Source organism: Callospermophilus lateralis, chromosome Y (assembly GCF_048772815.1).
Source record: "Callospermophilus lateralis isolate mCalLat2 chromosome Y, mCalLat2.hap1, whole genome shotgun sequence".
Lineage (NCBI taxonomy): Eukaryota > Metazoa > Chordata > Mammalia > Rodentia > Sciuridae > Callospermophilus > Callospermophilus lateralis.
The window spans coordinates 7,143,621-7,159,919 of NC_135326.1; the positions used below are offsets into that span (position 1 = coordinate 7,143,621).

At 50.8% G+C, this 16,299-nt stretch overlaps 1 protein-coding gene across 2 annotated transcripts in view; it reads right to left on the minus strand.

Annotated features, from left to right (window-relative positions):
- Tbl1x (transducin beta like 1 X-linked) overlaps positions 1-16,299 on the minus strand; it is a 184,178-nt gene that overhangs the window by 28,815 nt on the left and 139,064 nt on the right. For both annotated transcript variants that reach the window (XM_077107801.1, XM_077107800.1), the window contains exon 5: positions 508-653. In XM_077107801.1, the coding sequence (XP_076963916.1) occupies positions 508-653 (146 nt within the window). The remainder of the gene's footprint in view (positions 1-507; positions 654-16,299) is intronic.

Here is a 16,299-nt window from a genome sequence, read left to right on the forward strand (position 1 = left end):
TGGAGTTCAGTAAGGGTGGGATCCAGGTGAAGATGGCCAGAGATTTCCACACATGTCAGGAAGCCAGGAGAATCTTCTCTAGAGAATCTTGAGTACAGAGGCGGGTGAGGAAGCCCCTTAGAACCTGAATGACCAATCCTCCAATGTACTATAAAACTGTCACCAACCCTATCTCAATCTGAAAGGCACCATGGGACATAAGCAAATTGGTAGGATTCAGTTCACTGCTCCATCCTCAGCCTCTGTGAGTATGATCATAAAAATAATCCCGACACCCTCTCACTGGAGGATCACCCTCTCTCCTCCTGAGGCTCCTTCCGGTCATGCCTGTGATTCTGCATATTTACATGGAAAACACAGATCCCCGTAAGAGGGACAATGAAGGCTGCCGAAGCCCACCCCGAGACGGCCCAGGGAAGCCCGGACTCCGTCCTGCACCCTGCTCAGGCACACCTAGACGCAGGGCTCTGCGGGCTAGCGGTGGGGCAGGCCCCGGGGTGCGCCTACCTCGTTGATGCTGATCTCGGCCTCCACATACTGCAGTCCCTTCTGCAGGATGGAGATGAGGGCAGCCGGCGGCACTAGTGTCCCGTTGATGTTGGACTGGCTGATGTGGCTCTCGATCCCGAACGTGAAGGCCGAGTGGGAAAAACCTGCCGGAGGAGGAAGCCAAGCGGGTGGAGGTGAGAAGAGTGGGAGGGAGGGAGGGAGGGAGGAACATGAGGCCAAGGTCACCCCATGTGGGTGCGAGGTGGGAAACGCCCACAACAGTACAGCCTTCCCAGCCCATAGACGTGCCTTGACTAACGTGGGGTGACGCCCTGATAAACCCGCAGGAAGCTGGCAATGCACAGAGCAGCCCTGACCCGCCGGCACCATAGCTTCGCCTGGCCAACCGTCAGGGCGTTCAGAACCGTCTTCACCTGGCGGCTGCGCAGAAACCATTAAGACAAAGCCTGCTCTACAACCAAGCGCTGAAGTCTCTCCCGGACCTGCACAGGTGGTGCTGCAGTTCAGGCTGGGTGTCCTCCAAGGTCCCTGCGTTGAAGGCTTCATCCCAGCCCAGGGTGCTAACAGGTGGTAGTGGAACCTTTAACAGGTAGGGCCTACCGGGAGGAAGTTGGCTTGCTGGGGGTGAGTCCTTGGAGGGGATATTGGGACCCCAGCCTTCCTCTCTATGCTCCCACCATAGGTCTAGAGGCAACAGGGCCAAGCAACCATGGACCAAAAGTCTGAAGCCGTGAGTCAAAGCAAACCTTTCCTCCTTATAAGCCAATTATCTCAGGCATTTTGTCACAGTAATGGGAAGCTAACACTGATGGGCATCTTGTACATTATGGGATCTAAAGACACAAAACACAGTATCCAAAAAGCGCTGACAATATAGCATACTGTACGGAATGGGCTTTCATCTCATGACCACCTGGGTGACAGGGAGCTACAGCTCTGCTGCTGCTATCTAGAGAGAGGGCATGTGCCCTTCTATAGCTTGCCCGGGGACAGAGCCAAATTCAAAATCTGAAGTAAGGTTTCCACTGAATTCCTATTGCCTTTGCACCACTGTGAAGCTGAAAAACTCTAAGCTGAAATATCTGTAAGTTGCCACCGACTATATTGAGAAGCAGAACACAGCACGGTTTGCCTGAGTGCCCTGGCTGGATGTCTCTGTTACAGAAATTCAACCTCAGGCTTCCACCGACTTCTGGTTTGAATTGCTCTTTGCCGTAGCTCAGTGCTGGTCTGTGCCCCAGCTGCAGTGCACATGAGGAGCTGTCCCTCGGCCCAAGAAGAGGGCAGCCGGTGCCTGGCTCAGATGGCTCACAGGCAGGCGGGGACAGACAACCACACACCAAACACCCCAGGGAAAGAGGCTGCTCAGGCCAGCGGGTATGGCATCGAGCAGTTCTCAGGAAGCTGGGGATTCTCCCTTTTCTATTTTTGTTTTATTGACACATTATAATTATGCATAACCTGGGATCCGTCCATGTGCTTAACGGTTTGATCCGTCTCATTCCCCAGCACCTCAAACATGCCAGGCACGTGCTCTACCGCCGAGCTACACCAGCCCTCTCCTGATTTCTTCTTTGCTCCAAACGCCAGCTGCTAATAAGCAAAACGCTTGAAAAATTCCAGACGTTTTCAGATAAGCTTTGGATTGGATGATGGTACTTGAAAGACGATGTTAGAAAACACAAAGCAAAAGGCTCTGCAGGGGAGGGCGTGTGAGCCTGGGGGCCTGAGGATCAGGGACCTTCCACAGCCCTTTCTCGGGGACAGAGGGGTAGCAGGTGCTCTCACTCCTGTTTTCTTTGTAAAGTGACCTCTGTGGTTAGGAGCAAGCACTCCTAATTCCCCGGTTAGGAAGTTCTGCTCACTGGCCTGCAGGCCACAGACCTCCCTATGCCGGAGGAGGGGCCTCTCAGCCTTGCTCGGCCCTGGCCTCTTTCCATCAGCCTTGGTCCCTGTGCCCCAGGAGCCTGGGCCCCTCTGCCTCTCCCCCTCCACACATAGGCTGCCGTTGCAATAACCCATCTGCCCACTAGGGGGGAATGTTCCTCCACCACGGAGACTGCCGTGTTCTCCTCCTCCCCTCTTTCCCACTCCCGCCTCAACCCACATCGCCTGGTTACACACAGAATCCGGAGCTTATATTTATCTAATAAAGTAATATGGTGGTTGCTATTCATTTTAAAATCAGTCGCACAGAATCTTGCATCTCTCTTTACAACACCACCACTACCTAATTAGGTTGCTGATCAGAATCCCTCTCCACTGCTCTGTTTAGATAGAGGCTGGGCCTCTAGGAGGCAGTAAGAACTAGATGAGGCCAGGAGTGGAGCCTGCAAGACTGAATCCCGGTGATTTACAAGAGAAAGAATCCAAAGACAAGGATGTGCTGCCCTTGAGGTAAGTGGGCCCCTCCTCCCTATGCTCCCACCATAGGTCTCCTGCCTCCTGCCATGTGATGCTCCACACCAACAAGAAGGCCATTGACAGAATGAGCCCCTCGACCTTGGACCTTCACACCATAGTTAAAACGAAACTCTCAGGCCCAGAGGCAAAGCACTGGCCCAGCCTGCATAAGGCCCTGGGTTCCATCCCCCAGCACTGCTAACATAAATATTGCTTTTTTCTTTATAAAGTAACCTCCCTCAGGTATTTCATTATAGCAAAACAGACTAGTACATTGGAGGACATAACAAAAGTCCCTTTGCAGTTGACTATCTTGATTCTCCCTCCACCTTCATTTCCTATGACCTCCCTACCCCAGCCCCAGGCCTTGCACAACCAATGACTGTATTATCCCAAGTTTTGATCATTCAGGTTCCTGGAGAGGTAGAAACTACAAAAACTCCAATGGACAGAGGGAGTGGGGCCACGGTGGATTCTCGGCTTGACGCCCTGCTGCATGTTCAGGTCGAGGTGGCTGCTCTCTCCTAAGACTTCATAGTTCTTGTGGTCACAGGAGCCATCGCCCTGGCCGTCTTCCCTTCTGTGTCCTGACTAGCCGATGGGACTGAGCACTGCAGGTCACAGGCCATTTCTCAGCCTCCTGGTTTCCAGGGAAGGACTGGGCACACACTGGCCCAACAGGGCTGGCTCTCATGCTGACCCTGCTGCAAAAACCTGCAGGAATCCAGGGGGGCCTCCTGCAGCCACTCTCTGCTCTACTTACCTGTGTACAGATCAGGTTCCCCAGAGTTTTTGAGGGATCTGATCCATAAGCAATGGAACGAACACTGGAGGGACAAACCCACGTCACTCAGCTTGTAGGGGTGGGGTCACAAGACAACACACCACAGACCAGCAGGATCTGCTGCCTGCACCAGAAACCAGCATTAACTGCTACTTCGCGGGTGCCAAGGCTGGGTGAGGCCATCTCAGAAGACATGGCACCTCCAGACGCGTCTCTTCCAGGGGCAGCCTGTCCTCCACACCGCCAGCACCCCACCCTCCCCGCAATGGACTCCAAGGCTAATTAACACGTTCAGTGTGCCCTAGTGGAGACCTCTCCATCTGCACCCGTTAGCTCTCCCTCGGCGTTCGACACAGCTCTGCTGTCCAGTGAGCCATACGTATACAGTGCAAGATCAGAATGCAAGTGACAGACAGCACCCTAGCGTGGGCCATGGTGGCAGGTACCAAAGTAGTCACAAGGGAGGAGAACGAGGGCTTGGCAGCATCGTGATGGAAGGTTGTGTGAGGGCCAGGGGCTGGTGACCCTAGTGCCAACCTCTAGGCCAGCCTGAAGCCAGCAGGCTCGCCACTGACTTACAAGAGTGTCCCAGGGAGCCCACTCAGGGGTTCCCGACAGACCTTGGCTGACATTCTTGGCCACAGCGGAGGCTGCGTTCTGTGCACTGAGCTCTCCCCTCTAGATGCCAGTAGCATCCCTCCTCCCAGCCTGCCAATCAAACATGTCTCCAGACATTGTCCAATGGACCCCACCCTGGTTGAGAACAGTGAGCTGGTTTTGATGTCCTCAAAAGCGGATGCCTCACTACCGGCAGCTCTACTCACCCCCCATTCCTGCTCGACTCTGGATTGCTGCCAGGGAACACCAAGTCACCATCTATGTGGCTATTCCCCAGAGACTCCAGATAACTCACAGTACTGCTAGAGAACAGCTGAGTGAGCAAAAATATCGCCAGGCAGAAAAATGAGGTGCAACTGAGATGATCCAAGAAAGGCCTAAAACAAGGACCACATTTTAAGAAGAATGGCCAAGTCCCGTCTGTCTGGAACAAAAGGTCCTCCAGCCTCACAAGAGAAACTGTTATGTGACTCTGTCTCACCTACCTGGGCAAGAAGAGTAGACTTAAAATGCACCAAGAGCTTGTTTTGTTTCTTGTGATCGCCACACTGCTTCAACACAGCCCCGTCCACAAATAGCTTCCCAAACTGCTGGGAGTTAACACAGTGCACCATTACACCCAAGCAATGCTGGCCCTTGGAAATAGTGCTTCTTCAGCAGAGCAGACGCTTAAAACTCAGGCAGCCGCGGGGGTGGGCTTTGCATCTCTAGCTCTCACCAACACCGAGGGCACCCATGTGCGGCATTAAGAGCAGAGTTCTCATTAAGCAGTTAGCAGATTTACATACTTGGAACACTCAGACTCAAAGCCAATGGGCACAGGAGGTTTATTTCTAAACAGTCTGGGTTAAGGGTTGGCAAACTGAGGCCCATAGGGAGTCTGGCCCACTACCTGTGTTTTAAATAAAGCTTTATTGGAACAAAGCCATGTTTATGAGTTGCTAAATTGCCTACAGCTGATTTGAACTTTCCCTGCAGAGTGCTAAAGAGTTGCGACAGACACCACGCAGTCCACAAAGCTCAAGGGAAGCTGCTGGCCATCCTACCATGCACACAGCAGGGAAGGTTCAAATCACCTCCTGTGCCCATGACCAAGAAGGATCTGGCCCCAAGTTTGAATAGGGCCAAGGTTGAGAAACCCCATTTTCAGATCCCCCTTCCACCCCTGCCTAGTGTCCCTTCCTGATGGCAGCCTCTCTTGCCCTTCAACAGGAGTGGTCGCTGTCTTATCCGAGCTCCATCAGCACGACTCCCTAGCCTTCTGTTTGCACGGTCACGTGGGGTGTTCCACCCATTCAGGCGCATCGGAGGGCACGGAGCCCATTCACTGTCTGGGGCACACAGTACCCCCACCTCAACTCCAGCCGCAGCCGCTGGTATTCAAGGTGTTGCCGAACTTGACGGACAGCCGAGAGAAACCAGAGCGCCTGGAGTCAATGAACGGTGGTAAGAAAGAGAATCAAACCGCGTCTTCACTATTTCCAAACAGAGGACTTTAAAGGAGAAGGACAAGAATTAAAGATTTTGGCACAACAGAAAAAACAGTGAATTCTGAAACCAAAGATAACTGTCATATAAAGGGTAGTTTCAAAACTGTGAAGAGGGATCTCGGTCACAAACTGTTCATGTTGTTTAATAACAATGACACCAAGGGCTTTCTGTAAATTAATCAAAGAGCCTTGGCAAAAACCTATGAATAAAAAAACCCACATTGCAGATGAGGAAACCAAGTCACAGGGCAGGTAAGAGATCTCCGTGAGGACATGGAGTTTCCATATCCTACAAGGGTCCCCTTCAGTGCTAAAAGTCTGCATCAAGAAAAATTACCTCCACATCCTGATGAAACCTGAGGGACTGTTGTTTAAGGCAGTGACTAAAACAAAGAGAGCCACCTCCTGAGACAGGTAAGCAACTCTGGTCTGGCCAGATACCCAACAGGCACTGGCTGACACTTATCCAACCCGGTGTATCGAAGGGAATGGAGGAGGACAATGGCATCACCAAGAAACCCAAGCGGTGGACGGTCCTTTTGTTTCCACAAAAACTAACATCCCTATTCACAGCACTGTGCGTCCAAGGTCAACATTTCCTGGTCAAGGTTTCTCCTGTAGAACTGCAGCTGCCTGAAAGCCACCGGCTCCCTGCCAGAGGTGAGTCAAGGTGGTGGCGGAAAGAGGGTGCTGATAACATCAGGAAGGGAGAGAGGCCAAGGGCGACCACGCAGGAGCAGTGCAATCCCGGAGCTCTCTCTCTTCGACTTAGCAACAGTCAACAGAAAGAGTAAGAGCTGGGGATCGCATCCTGCTCTCTGGGGCTCGCTTGCACCGGGTTCACTTCTCTTTGAACAGTGATGGATTAGTTTCCCCAGAGAATTCCATTTTCTGCCCAACCAGCAATTCTGAACCTATGTAAACTTGTTTTATCTGTGGTGAAAGGCACACAAACATGCTGAGAATTCTTTTTGATTTTGCTGTGGAAATTACAGAGCATGTCCACATCACCTTTACAACCACGACATAAATGTTAAAAAAAAAAAAAAAAAAAAATCCCGCAAAACCCAATATGACTCCCATCCTAACTCTGAGAACAGAAGCAGGGAGAAATGTTCTTCGGGGCTGCAGATGGGTTCTAGATGACCTACCCACCATAACATGGAATTTAGCATAAAATGGAACTGCCTTGGCTGGCGGCCCAAAGAAAATGCCAGAAGGATCTCGTTAAAATCGGGTTTCGCTTATAACATCTGGCCAGACCCCAAGGCTGGCGGTTAAGTACGGTGTGGGCTCAGACAACTGCACACCATGTGGCCATGCCAACATCATTTTAATATCCTCTCAACACGGGAAACATGAGCCCTGCTCAGGTTATAAACTAAAGGTTGCCGCGGTCTCCCCAGCCATGATGGCCTTGGGCCAGACGCCTGTGGGGGCCCTGGTGGGTGGGTGGACACGGAGGTGCCTTCCTGTCAAGGGTCACGGAGTCTCAGCATCAGCAGTCGACCTCACTTCCCGGCTTCAGTTAGGGAACATGAGACTCAGCCAGTTTATAATGAATAGCACCGTTAGAAGCCTCAACAGAAATCCAACAAAGTTATCCCAAGGTGGTGGAAGAACTTACATTATGATACAATCAGCACAATCCCTGTTCTCACACTGGGGAACTTCAGGTCTCTCTTATCCATATGGATTGATTCATAGGTACAATCCTCATGGTCATAAAAAAAGAAACCCCAGAAATCCAGTGTTCTAATAAACCTGACACAATATGAACGTTTTCATTTGTGGATTATTGGTGTTGGTAGCCACCATGGAGAAGACACGTGACTCACTCCATTTCCGAGTTTTCAAAACTGAACTAAACGCTTCCGAGGGGAGACTCCAAGGTTTCGGAAGGTGATAATCTCTGCTGCCAGTCTGATTTTCCAGAATCTTCTCCACCCGGTCACATTTTCTTTCCTTTCCCTTCTCTTAACCTCTTCCCCTCTCCTCTTCTTTCTAGGACTTAGTGAACTCAGGGGTGCTTTACCACTGAGCTATACCCCTAGCCCTTTCTGTTTTGAGAGGGGGTCTTGCTAAATTGCTTGGGTCTCACTAAGCTGCCATCCTCCTGCCTCAGTCTCCTGAGCTGTTGGGATGACAGGCCTGTGCTTCTGCATCCAGCTCTTGCACATGTTTAATATCACACTTATCTGCCTCTGTGACAGTCCACTCTTCAAATATCTGTGATCCTCCCTGGGCAGGGAGAAGAAATAAGATTTCTAGCTGTCTGTCTGTCTTCATCCTAGCAGGGAGGGCAGCGCCTCCACTTAACAACTTACTAAGAGACATCTGTAGAACTGGAAATTGTGATAAGCGCTATATCCCTGAACACCAACAACTCTCAGCTGGGCACAGGGGACACACCTGTATCCCAGCTACCAGGGAGGCTGAGGCAGGAGGATTTCAAGTTTGAGGCCTACCTTGGAAACTGTCAAAATAAAAAGGGCTGAGACTGCAGCTCAGTGGCAGAGACACTGCATGGCAGGCACTGGGTCCCAGGTACCAAGGGGGAAACCCCAGAACCTCAGACTCCCTGGTGGTACTCAAAGTGATTTTAAGTAGCACAGGGACAAGTGTTTAAAATTTTACTTAACGTGTGCTATACCGACTGACGGAACTAATGTACCAGTATCTACCGGTATGCTTTAGAGGAATGGTTCAACTTAAGGAAAAATATCAGAGAATATTAATATGCAAACATGGCAAAAGTTCAGATGAGCAGTGAAGAGCAGACAGGCTGGGAAACGTACGTTTAGACAGTCAGGAAGATAAGAATATGAGCGCACACCCGTTGGCTCATGGGAGGGTGAATCTCAGGCAGAAGTGGCTCAATGACAGTCCACAGGACAAAATCTGGCCGTGGCCTGTTTTTGTAAATAAAGTTTTATGGGGACACGGCTCTTGCCATGCGCTTCCATGATTTCAGGGGCTGTTTCTGCACCACCAAGACAGAGACGAACGGTTTGGACACAAGCTAAAATATGACCATCTAAGCCCTTGTCTCAGGGAGACCTGGACTGAGGCAAAGCAGTCCTTGCGATGACACTTTCCAAAAAGCCCAACTTGTTTTATGGGGCCGGGATGATCCCAATTCCCAACCTGGATGAGGAAACTTGAGAAGGCACATCACGGCCCCGTTTTCCTCAGTAAGAGGAACGTGAACACTCCAGACAAGGTGCTGGCAAACCAAATTCAGCCACATATTCAAAAAGGACAAACTGTCCCAGCCAAGCAGAGCGTATCCCAGGAGTGCAGGTTTAATGTCAGGAAATACACTGACGACTTCACCACATGAAAAAAACCAAGAGAAATCCTTCAGGAGGGGGAAGATCCCGCCAAGGGGTCCATGAAAATATGCACCACATCACTAAGCACCAGGGGAATTAAAAAAAAAAGAAAAAAGAAAAAAAGAAAAAAGTGACATCGCAAAACTTAGGCTCTTATCAGAAAGGCCTGATGGTTAAGGAAGTGAGAAAAGGAAGCCTGGACAGACGGCTGGTGGGAATGCAGACTGGCAGGGAGTCATGGAAACCAGTACCCAAGTTCCCATGCAGTTTAAAAAAAAGAGTTACCGCACGACCCAGCAGTCCTATTGGTGACATATGAAAGACGGGGTCCACCTCCTGCGCTCACCGTACTAGCACCATCATGACAGCCAAGGTATGGAGTGGACCTCCACGTCCATCCAGGGGGGGTAGGATGAGGAGGATGTGGTGTGTGCAGACAAGGCCACCCTGGTCCACCTTCTGACAGAGAAGGAACCCTGCCGTCTGCAACGTGGATAAACCACAGGACGCTGTTACCTGCAACAAGCCAGGTGGAGGAAGACAGCAATCGCATGACCTCGCTCACATGTGAAACCAAAGCAGCAGGACAGCAGGTGCCAGGGGCGGGGGGAGGGCAGGGGAGACGCAGGTCAAAGCATGCAAAGTTCCAATCAGACAAGAGAAATAACTTCAAGAGACCCAAGGAAGACCATGATTGCAACGGTTAAGAACAATGCACTGTATCTTGAAAATTGCTATTCACGTGACCAAAGAATGCTAAGCATGTGAAGCAATGCATAGTTAATTAGCTCCAAACAGCCGTTCTGCACTCCATACATGCTTCAAAAACACTGTGCTGTACCCTATCAACACATAAGTATATACAAATGTGGATCTGCAGATCCACATGGCCTGTTCTGAATAATAGCCTTATGACCTCTGGGCACTCAGACCTCAGGACCTTGGCCCTCAGCTGTGGACGACACGGAGCTGTCTTCTTTCTTAGGGCTGGCGGGAATAAATGGCTTCTTCTGTCAGGTACTGAGCATCACGCCTGGCTGTATACAGCAAGTGCTCCATAAGTGTGTGTTACTGGGACAACAGGGACAGAGGCAACACTGACAGAGGTGGTGGTGGAGGTGGGGGGTGAGGGAACAGGGGACAGGCGGTGGGGTAGACACCGTGGAAGAAAGGCCTGAGCACCCTTGGATTTTCTATAGTAAGCAGCGCTGTAGGTTGCATGCTGGGTGCCCACCTTCCTTCCAACACCAGCCTGGAAGATGAGGGCAGACCTCTGGGGTACAGAACCGGGCCGTGTGGAAGACAGCAGGAGCTCCCCTGCCCCTTGCCCAGGTGCCTGTGAGACTAGGAAGTGGGTCTTGCAACACACCATCAACGTCCTGCTCTTGGACGTCCAGACCCCAGACCTGTAAGAAAGTTGGGCATTCTGCTACAACCACCTCGACACACCAAGACAACCCTGGTGTGATTCTAGGGCACCCTGGGGGTGAGGAGTGGCAGTGGGGAAATGGGAATGACGGTAGGGTGGGATGGTGTGGAGAAAAGCCTGAGAAAATGTCATCCAAAATGTCACTATGGGGGTCAGTGGAGAGATGAGAAAGGGCACCGAGATTGGTCACAAAGGCAGCAGCAAAGGGACATGCAGAGGCTTTAGGGAAAAGGGGACCAAGTGCAGGTGACATGTTTGCTATTTGGTCTGAAAAGAGGAACAAAGGGAATTTGGTAGGAAATAAAATATGTATCAGTGAGGGACAGTTTGAAGGTCACATTAGCATTTCAGAGCAGGCTGGTCTTCAAGGTAACCGTGAACTTTGAAGAAGGCAGTGCTTGGTAAGCGCCCTTTCATCTTATCTAAAACAGGAAACCTGAGCCAGTTAGACTCTCCCAAGGCACCCCCAACTTCTACAGCAGGAGGGACTATCAAGTCTTCCATGTCTGTACCAGGGCTGTGTTAATGACCATGGGAAACAATTGGTTACGTGTTAAACCGACTGTAATTCATCAAACACTCAAGTGGCCTTCATTCTACTTGTTTCCCACCCTCTAATCAAATACCCAGCACAGCAACGACAAGTCTCAATCCACAAAATCCAGCTAGTTTTACTTGGGAAAAAAAAATATTCTTTTTACGAGCTTGGTGCAAACGAGGCTTTCTCTTCTGACACAGGTGAAAGAATTCATTAAGACAGACAGGAGGGAGCAAAGACAGAAACCAATTAGAACAGTCAACTTAGAACAGACCAGCAGCACACTGGAACCAGGCAGCCGGGGGCGAACATCTGGAAGGTACGAAGTACCAACTCTGCATTCTGCTCCTGAGGGTGGTTATAACCCAACCAAAAGACTGGTCTGGAGTTTGTGCATAACTCACAACGATGCCAGCAGGTTTACCCCTGAGAAACTGGCATCCAGTACAGGTTCCACGTAAGATCTGGACCTGGGCAGCCTCCAGGCCGGGGCTCGGTGATCTGGCAAAGATGGTATTCTGCCAAGGGACATGAGACAGCTGCTGCTGGGGGTTGTGAATTATTGAGGCTAGCAGGGTGATGCTTTCTTGCACATTTGCTTTCCCAAGACCCCACCACAAGGCACTGCTTACACCCACGGGAGGCCACCAGAAGCCACGAGACCAGGTTGCTTTCCACACAGTGCAGGCTACCTTCACCCTGCAGCTCCGTGGCCCTTCTCTTCGGGTCTTACTCATTATGTGATGAAACGAGTGTTTCCCTTTATCACTGATGTCTAAAGCTAAGGCTACCAGGACTCTAAGGCAGGCCTGACCTTCCCAGTGTCCTAAGGAACCTTTTATGAGACAGGGACACACATTAGCAATGGAAATGAGGTGCTGCAGTCAAACAATATTTTTAGAGCCTCCGCTGAACAATAAGCCCTGAGCTTGTGTTTAGAGGAGGAGAGCCGAGCCATTAAAATGACTTCCCAGATCCATGGGAACCTGCCACCGTGGGAGACATTCACAGCCTAGGAAACCCCGGGGCCCGTGGGGTAATTTGTCAGCTCCTAGGATTATGGTGGGCCAAGCCGCTTAATCACTTCTGGAGACGCAGTTATTCGCAAATATTACGAGAAACACCCTCTTCTTGGTTTCCTTACCCACTCACCAGGAGCCCGGTGGGGGGAAAAATTTCAGATTGAAAGTCTGCAACTTGCAATTATTTTATCACCTGCCAGGGAAGGCTGTTGGCAGACCCTCCCCCTCCTCAAGGGGAAGAACGCTCTGGAAAATTAATAAGGACAGGCACTGCGGTTCTCACTGGGGAAGTCAGTATCTGAGTGGTGCTTCTGAGGGCGGTCCAGGGAGGCCCAGGAAAAGACGAAGAAATGAGAATTCCATCCAGCCTCCTTCAACAAAACCAGGCGTTTGGAGTCATCACAGTGGAGGGGAAAAGCATGCTGTTGGTACCCAGCAGGCCAAGGCCCGGGATGTGGCTCCACAGTCTATAAAGAAGAGAGCAGTCCCCCAGGACAGAGAACAATCTGCCACAAACTCACGAGTGTTGAGGCTGAGAAACCTGATGGGAAAGGGAGGCTGAAGACCTCTTATAAGTGCTTCGGCTGGTGCCCTCACCCCCGGGACAAGACCCTCAAACCTGCCCACTTCAGGCTCCATGCAAACCAGGGGCTGGCCATAAGGGCCACACAAGAACATTTTGAGAGTCACTGAGAAGAACACAGAAGAACCACCCCATACCCCACCTATCCTCAATCCTGACCCCCGGCAGACACCAACGTGGCATCCGCACAATCCCGACACACATGAGGAATGTTGTGTAAATGGAACTGTGTACAGTGGGATCTCCTGACACCAGTACTAGGAAGACTTATCCATCTTTCTGCCTGTGTCAATATAGCTCATCCCTTTTCACGGCTGAATAGTACTCCACAGTGTGGATGTGCCACAGTTGGGTTAATCTATCACCCCCCAAAGGGCATGGCAACCTTTGTGGTGAGTGCTATTACAAGTAATATCATTTTCTGTTCTATGTTTAAGATACTCATAATGTCAGACAGATCGAGCTTACAAACAACACCTGTGCATACCACGCACTTAAAGAGTTCCTGTTAAACCCTTAATGCTCCTGTGGCATTGAGGTGAACCCTTTCTCTTCCTTTCTAGGCAAGTGTTCCAAACTCAAACAATCTGCACATTGATATTCTTTGCTTCCCCAAAACAGAGTTAAAATACACAACACAAACTAAACCATTCTACCCATTTTCAAGTGGCATGGAAGACATTCACCCTGCTGTCCAACCATCCCCACCACCCAAACGTACTCCTTCTGCAAAACTGAAAAACTCCTGTCCCTAAGCCCCTGGCAACCACCATTCTGCCTCTCTGCAGGGGGGATTCGTCTCCTCTGCCTACCTCTTATAAGGGAACCCATCAGCATTTACGCTTTGCGACCAGCCGACTTCTCTGAGCACAGTGTCCTCAAGACTCATCTGTTACACACCATGGGCCAGAATTTCCTCCTGGGCCCTTCTCCTGGGTCCTCACACGGTGGAAGGGGCAGGGAGCTCTCTGGGCCCGTTTCACAAGGACACGCATCCCACTCGTGGGCTGCACCTCGTGAACTCAGCACTCCCAGAACCCCACCTCCAACACCTGCACCCCTGGAGTTAGCATTCTAACATGAATTTGGGGCAGAACACAAATGTTGGGATCACAACCACCACCTCTTAGGAGCAAGGACGATACATGATAGCAACCATGTAAAGAAAAAAAAAGACTCCTCCCATACATCTCATCTCCCATTTGGACATCAGTCTTGAGGAACATGGCTTGTGTCCAGGGTGTAGACGTTTGCTCTTAAAAACGAACAACAGCTGGTTCCAAATAATGTGAAGATGGTGACGTCAATGCAGGCGATAAAGATGCACAATGAATGGCCTCTTGGCTGCGAATCACGACAGATCCGAACACACACTCCAGCACGGGTGCTGTGGTCAGTCCTACCGGGGGGTCTTCAAGTTATCTCGGTGAAGAAAGTGGGTCAGCCTCGGAGTGACTTACCATATACATAAGAAATGAACTCCACTATTGTGGTGGCAAGCTCTTTCAGTATCCAAAATGTTTAAGTGACAGCTGCTGGGGCGTGTAAATGGGCAACCTCTCTGCACTGGGCAGTGAGACTCCATTTCTCACTCCTTTCTTTTTACTGGCGTTGGTACCAGAACCTTCACGGGGTCTATTACCGAGTGTTCCTAGTGGTGTGCTGGCATCCAGCCTGATGTTCTGGCTGATCCAAACAGCTGGGCCGGCTGCAGCAAACCCAGGCCTTGCACATGCTCGGCAAGCCCTCTGCACTAAGCCACACCCCCAGCCCTTTTTATTTTGAGGCAGGGTCTCACTAGGTTGCAGAGGCTGACCTCAAACTTGCAATCCTCCTGCCTCAGCCTCCTGAGCAGCTGGGATTAAAGGAGGGCGCCATCACGCCTGGCCAGTTTTTCTTTCATGTGGAGAGTTCAACTGGTTGCTGCTATGGAAGCTAGGACCCTGATTCAGAATCCCAAGAGGAAGTACCAGACGTCATCAATATCCTGCAAATACAAGTGCTGGATAAAAGTCCTTTTACCTACTTTTCAGGGAGCCTCTCCAGTCCCTTCTATAAACCTCCGTGTTTAGAAAGCGTCTTGCTTCTGCCTTAGATGAAAAAACCACAGTGGCTTCTGATAAGGCTAAACCTACACCTACCACAGAACCCAGCAATCCCACTCCTAGGCACTTCCTCAAGATAAACAAAACCTCTGTCCACACAAAAACCTTACATGCAAATGTTTCTAGTAGCTTCACTTTGCAATCACCGAAACCTAGAAAGAACTCAATGTTCTTCAAGGGGATGGACAAGCAGCCTGCCACACAGCCTTCAAAAGGGAATATTACTTAGCCATAAAGAATCCACACACGGCTGATGCATGCAACCGCACGAACAAGCCTCAAGGGCCCTGCACTGAAGGAAGCAGACTAGGACTATGCACCCTGTGACTCCATGCCCACAGCATTGCTACAGAAGCAAAACCTGACAGACACAAAACAATGGTGGCTGCCTGGGGCTCGCATGGATGACTCGGGAACCTGGGAAAATTTGGGAAGAGCGACAGAATCTCGTTGTCTTGGTTGGTCTCGGGACCTATCTACATTTTGCAAAATCTACAGACCTACACTCCCCAAAACGGTACATTGGGTACATGTCAATCATGGCTTAACTGTTCAGGAATGAAAAAGGGAGCAAGCCATTACCACCACCAAGGAGGGGTCAGGTCTATTTTCCCAGAGGCCTTCAACCAAGAGTTCAATATGCTACTGGGGAAAGTCTGGCTCCAAACTCCCAGGCCTTCTCTCCTTTGCAGAACGACCTGCTCCCCACATCATCTTTCCGTCCACTGAGCAGAGTTGGCCCTGTGTGCAGGACACGGCAGAAACCCTGGCTTTTCTTTTCCCCAGAATCGGCAAACCCATTCACCTGGCTGTGCTCAGAGCCTTGGCAAACCCCTTGCTTACGTGAAAACTGTCCTGGTGTCAAATGAGCCGAGAAGGGAGGCATGACGCTCTTCACACCCTGTCATCTGGCTGTCACCATCCTCCCTCGGCTCAAAGGTGCTTCCCCTTTCCTCTTCAGACTGCACCTTGTCCTTGAAGGGCTCCCTTCAGACCTGCCTCCCTCACCCCTGCATCTAGGTCACCTGCTTACCCTGCAAGCAATGCCTTCCCAGCTCAATGGACTCCTCTGCGGCTGGGCTCACACAGCTCCGATCACCATTTATGTTGGTGCAAATTACCTGGTGTTAGGGAACGTGGGTCAGGAGAACCCATTTCCTTTAGGATTTGGATGCTGGGAGGAAGCCCTGGAGGAAACACTTCAGATGTCCACAGGGTCTCCCTTGCTAAAATGTCCCTCTTTTTATACCAAGCTGGAAATGGACTTCCACTTTCAGAAATAAGCCAGAGAAGAAAAATGGTGATTCCCCCAGGATTTACACCAGCCCCTGCACACAGACAGACACACACACACAAGCCTTGCTCCCTGGCTTCTCTCTTCCCAGGACGGTCAAGAGAGCTTACAGCTAAGACACAGTGCCACCGTGGGCTTCACAAACAGCGCCCAGAGGCAGCGAGACCCTCACCCAGCAAGCCAGAGTG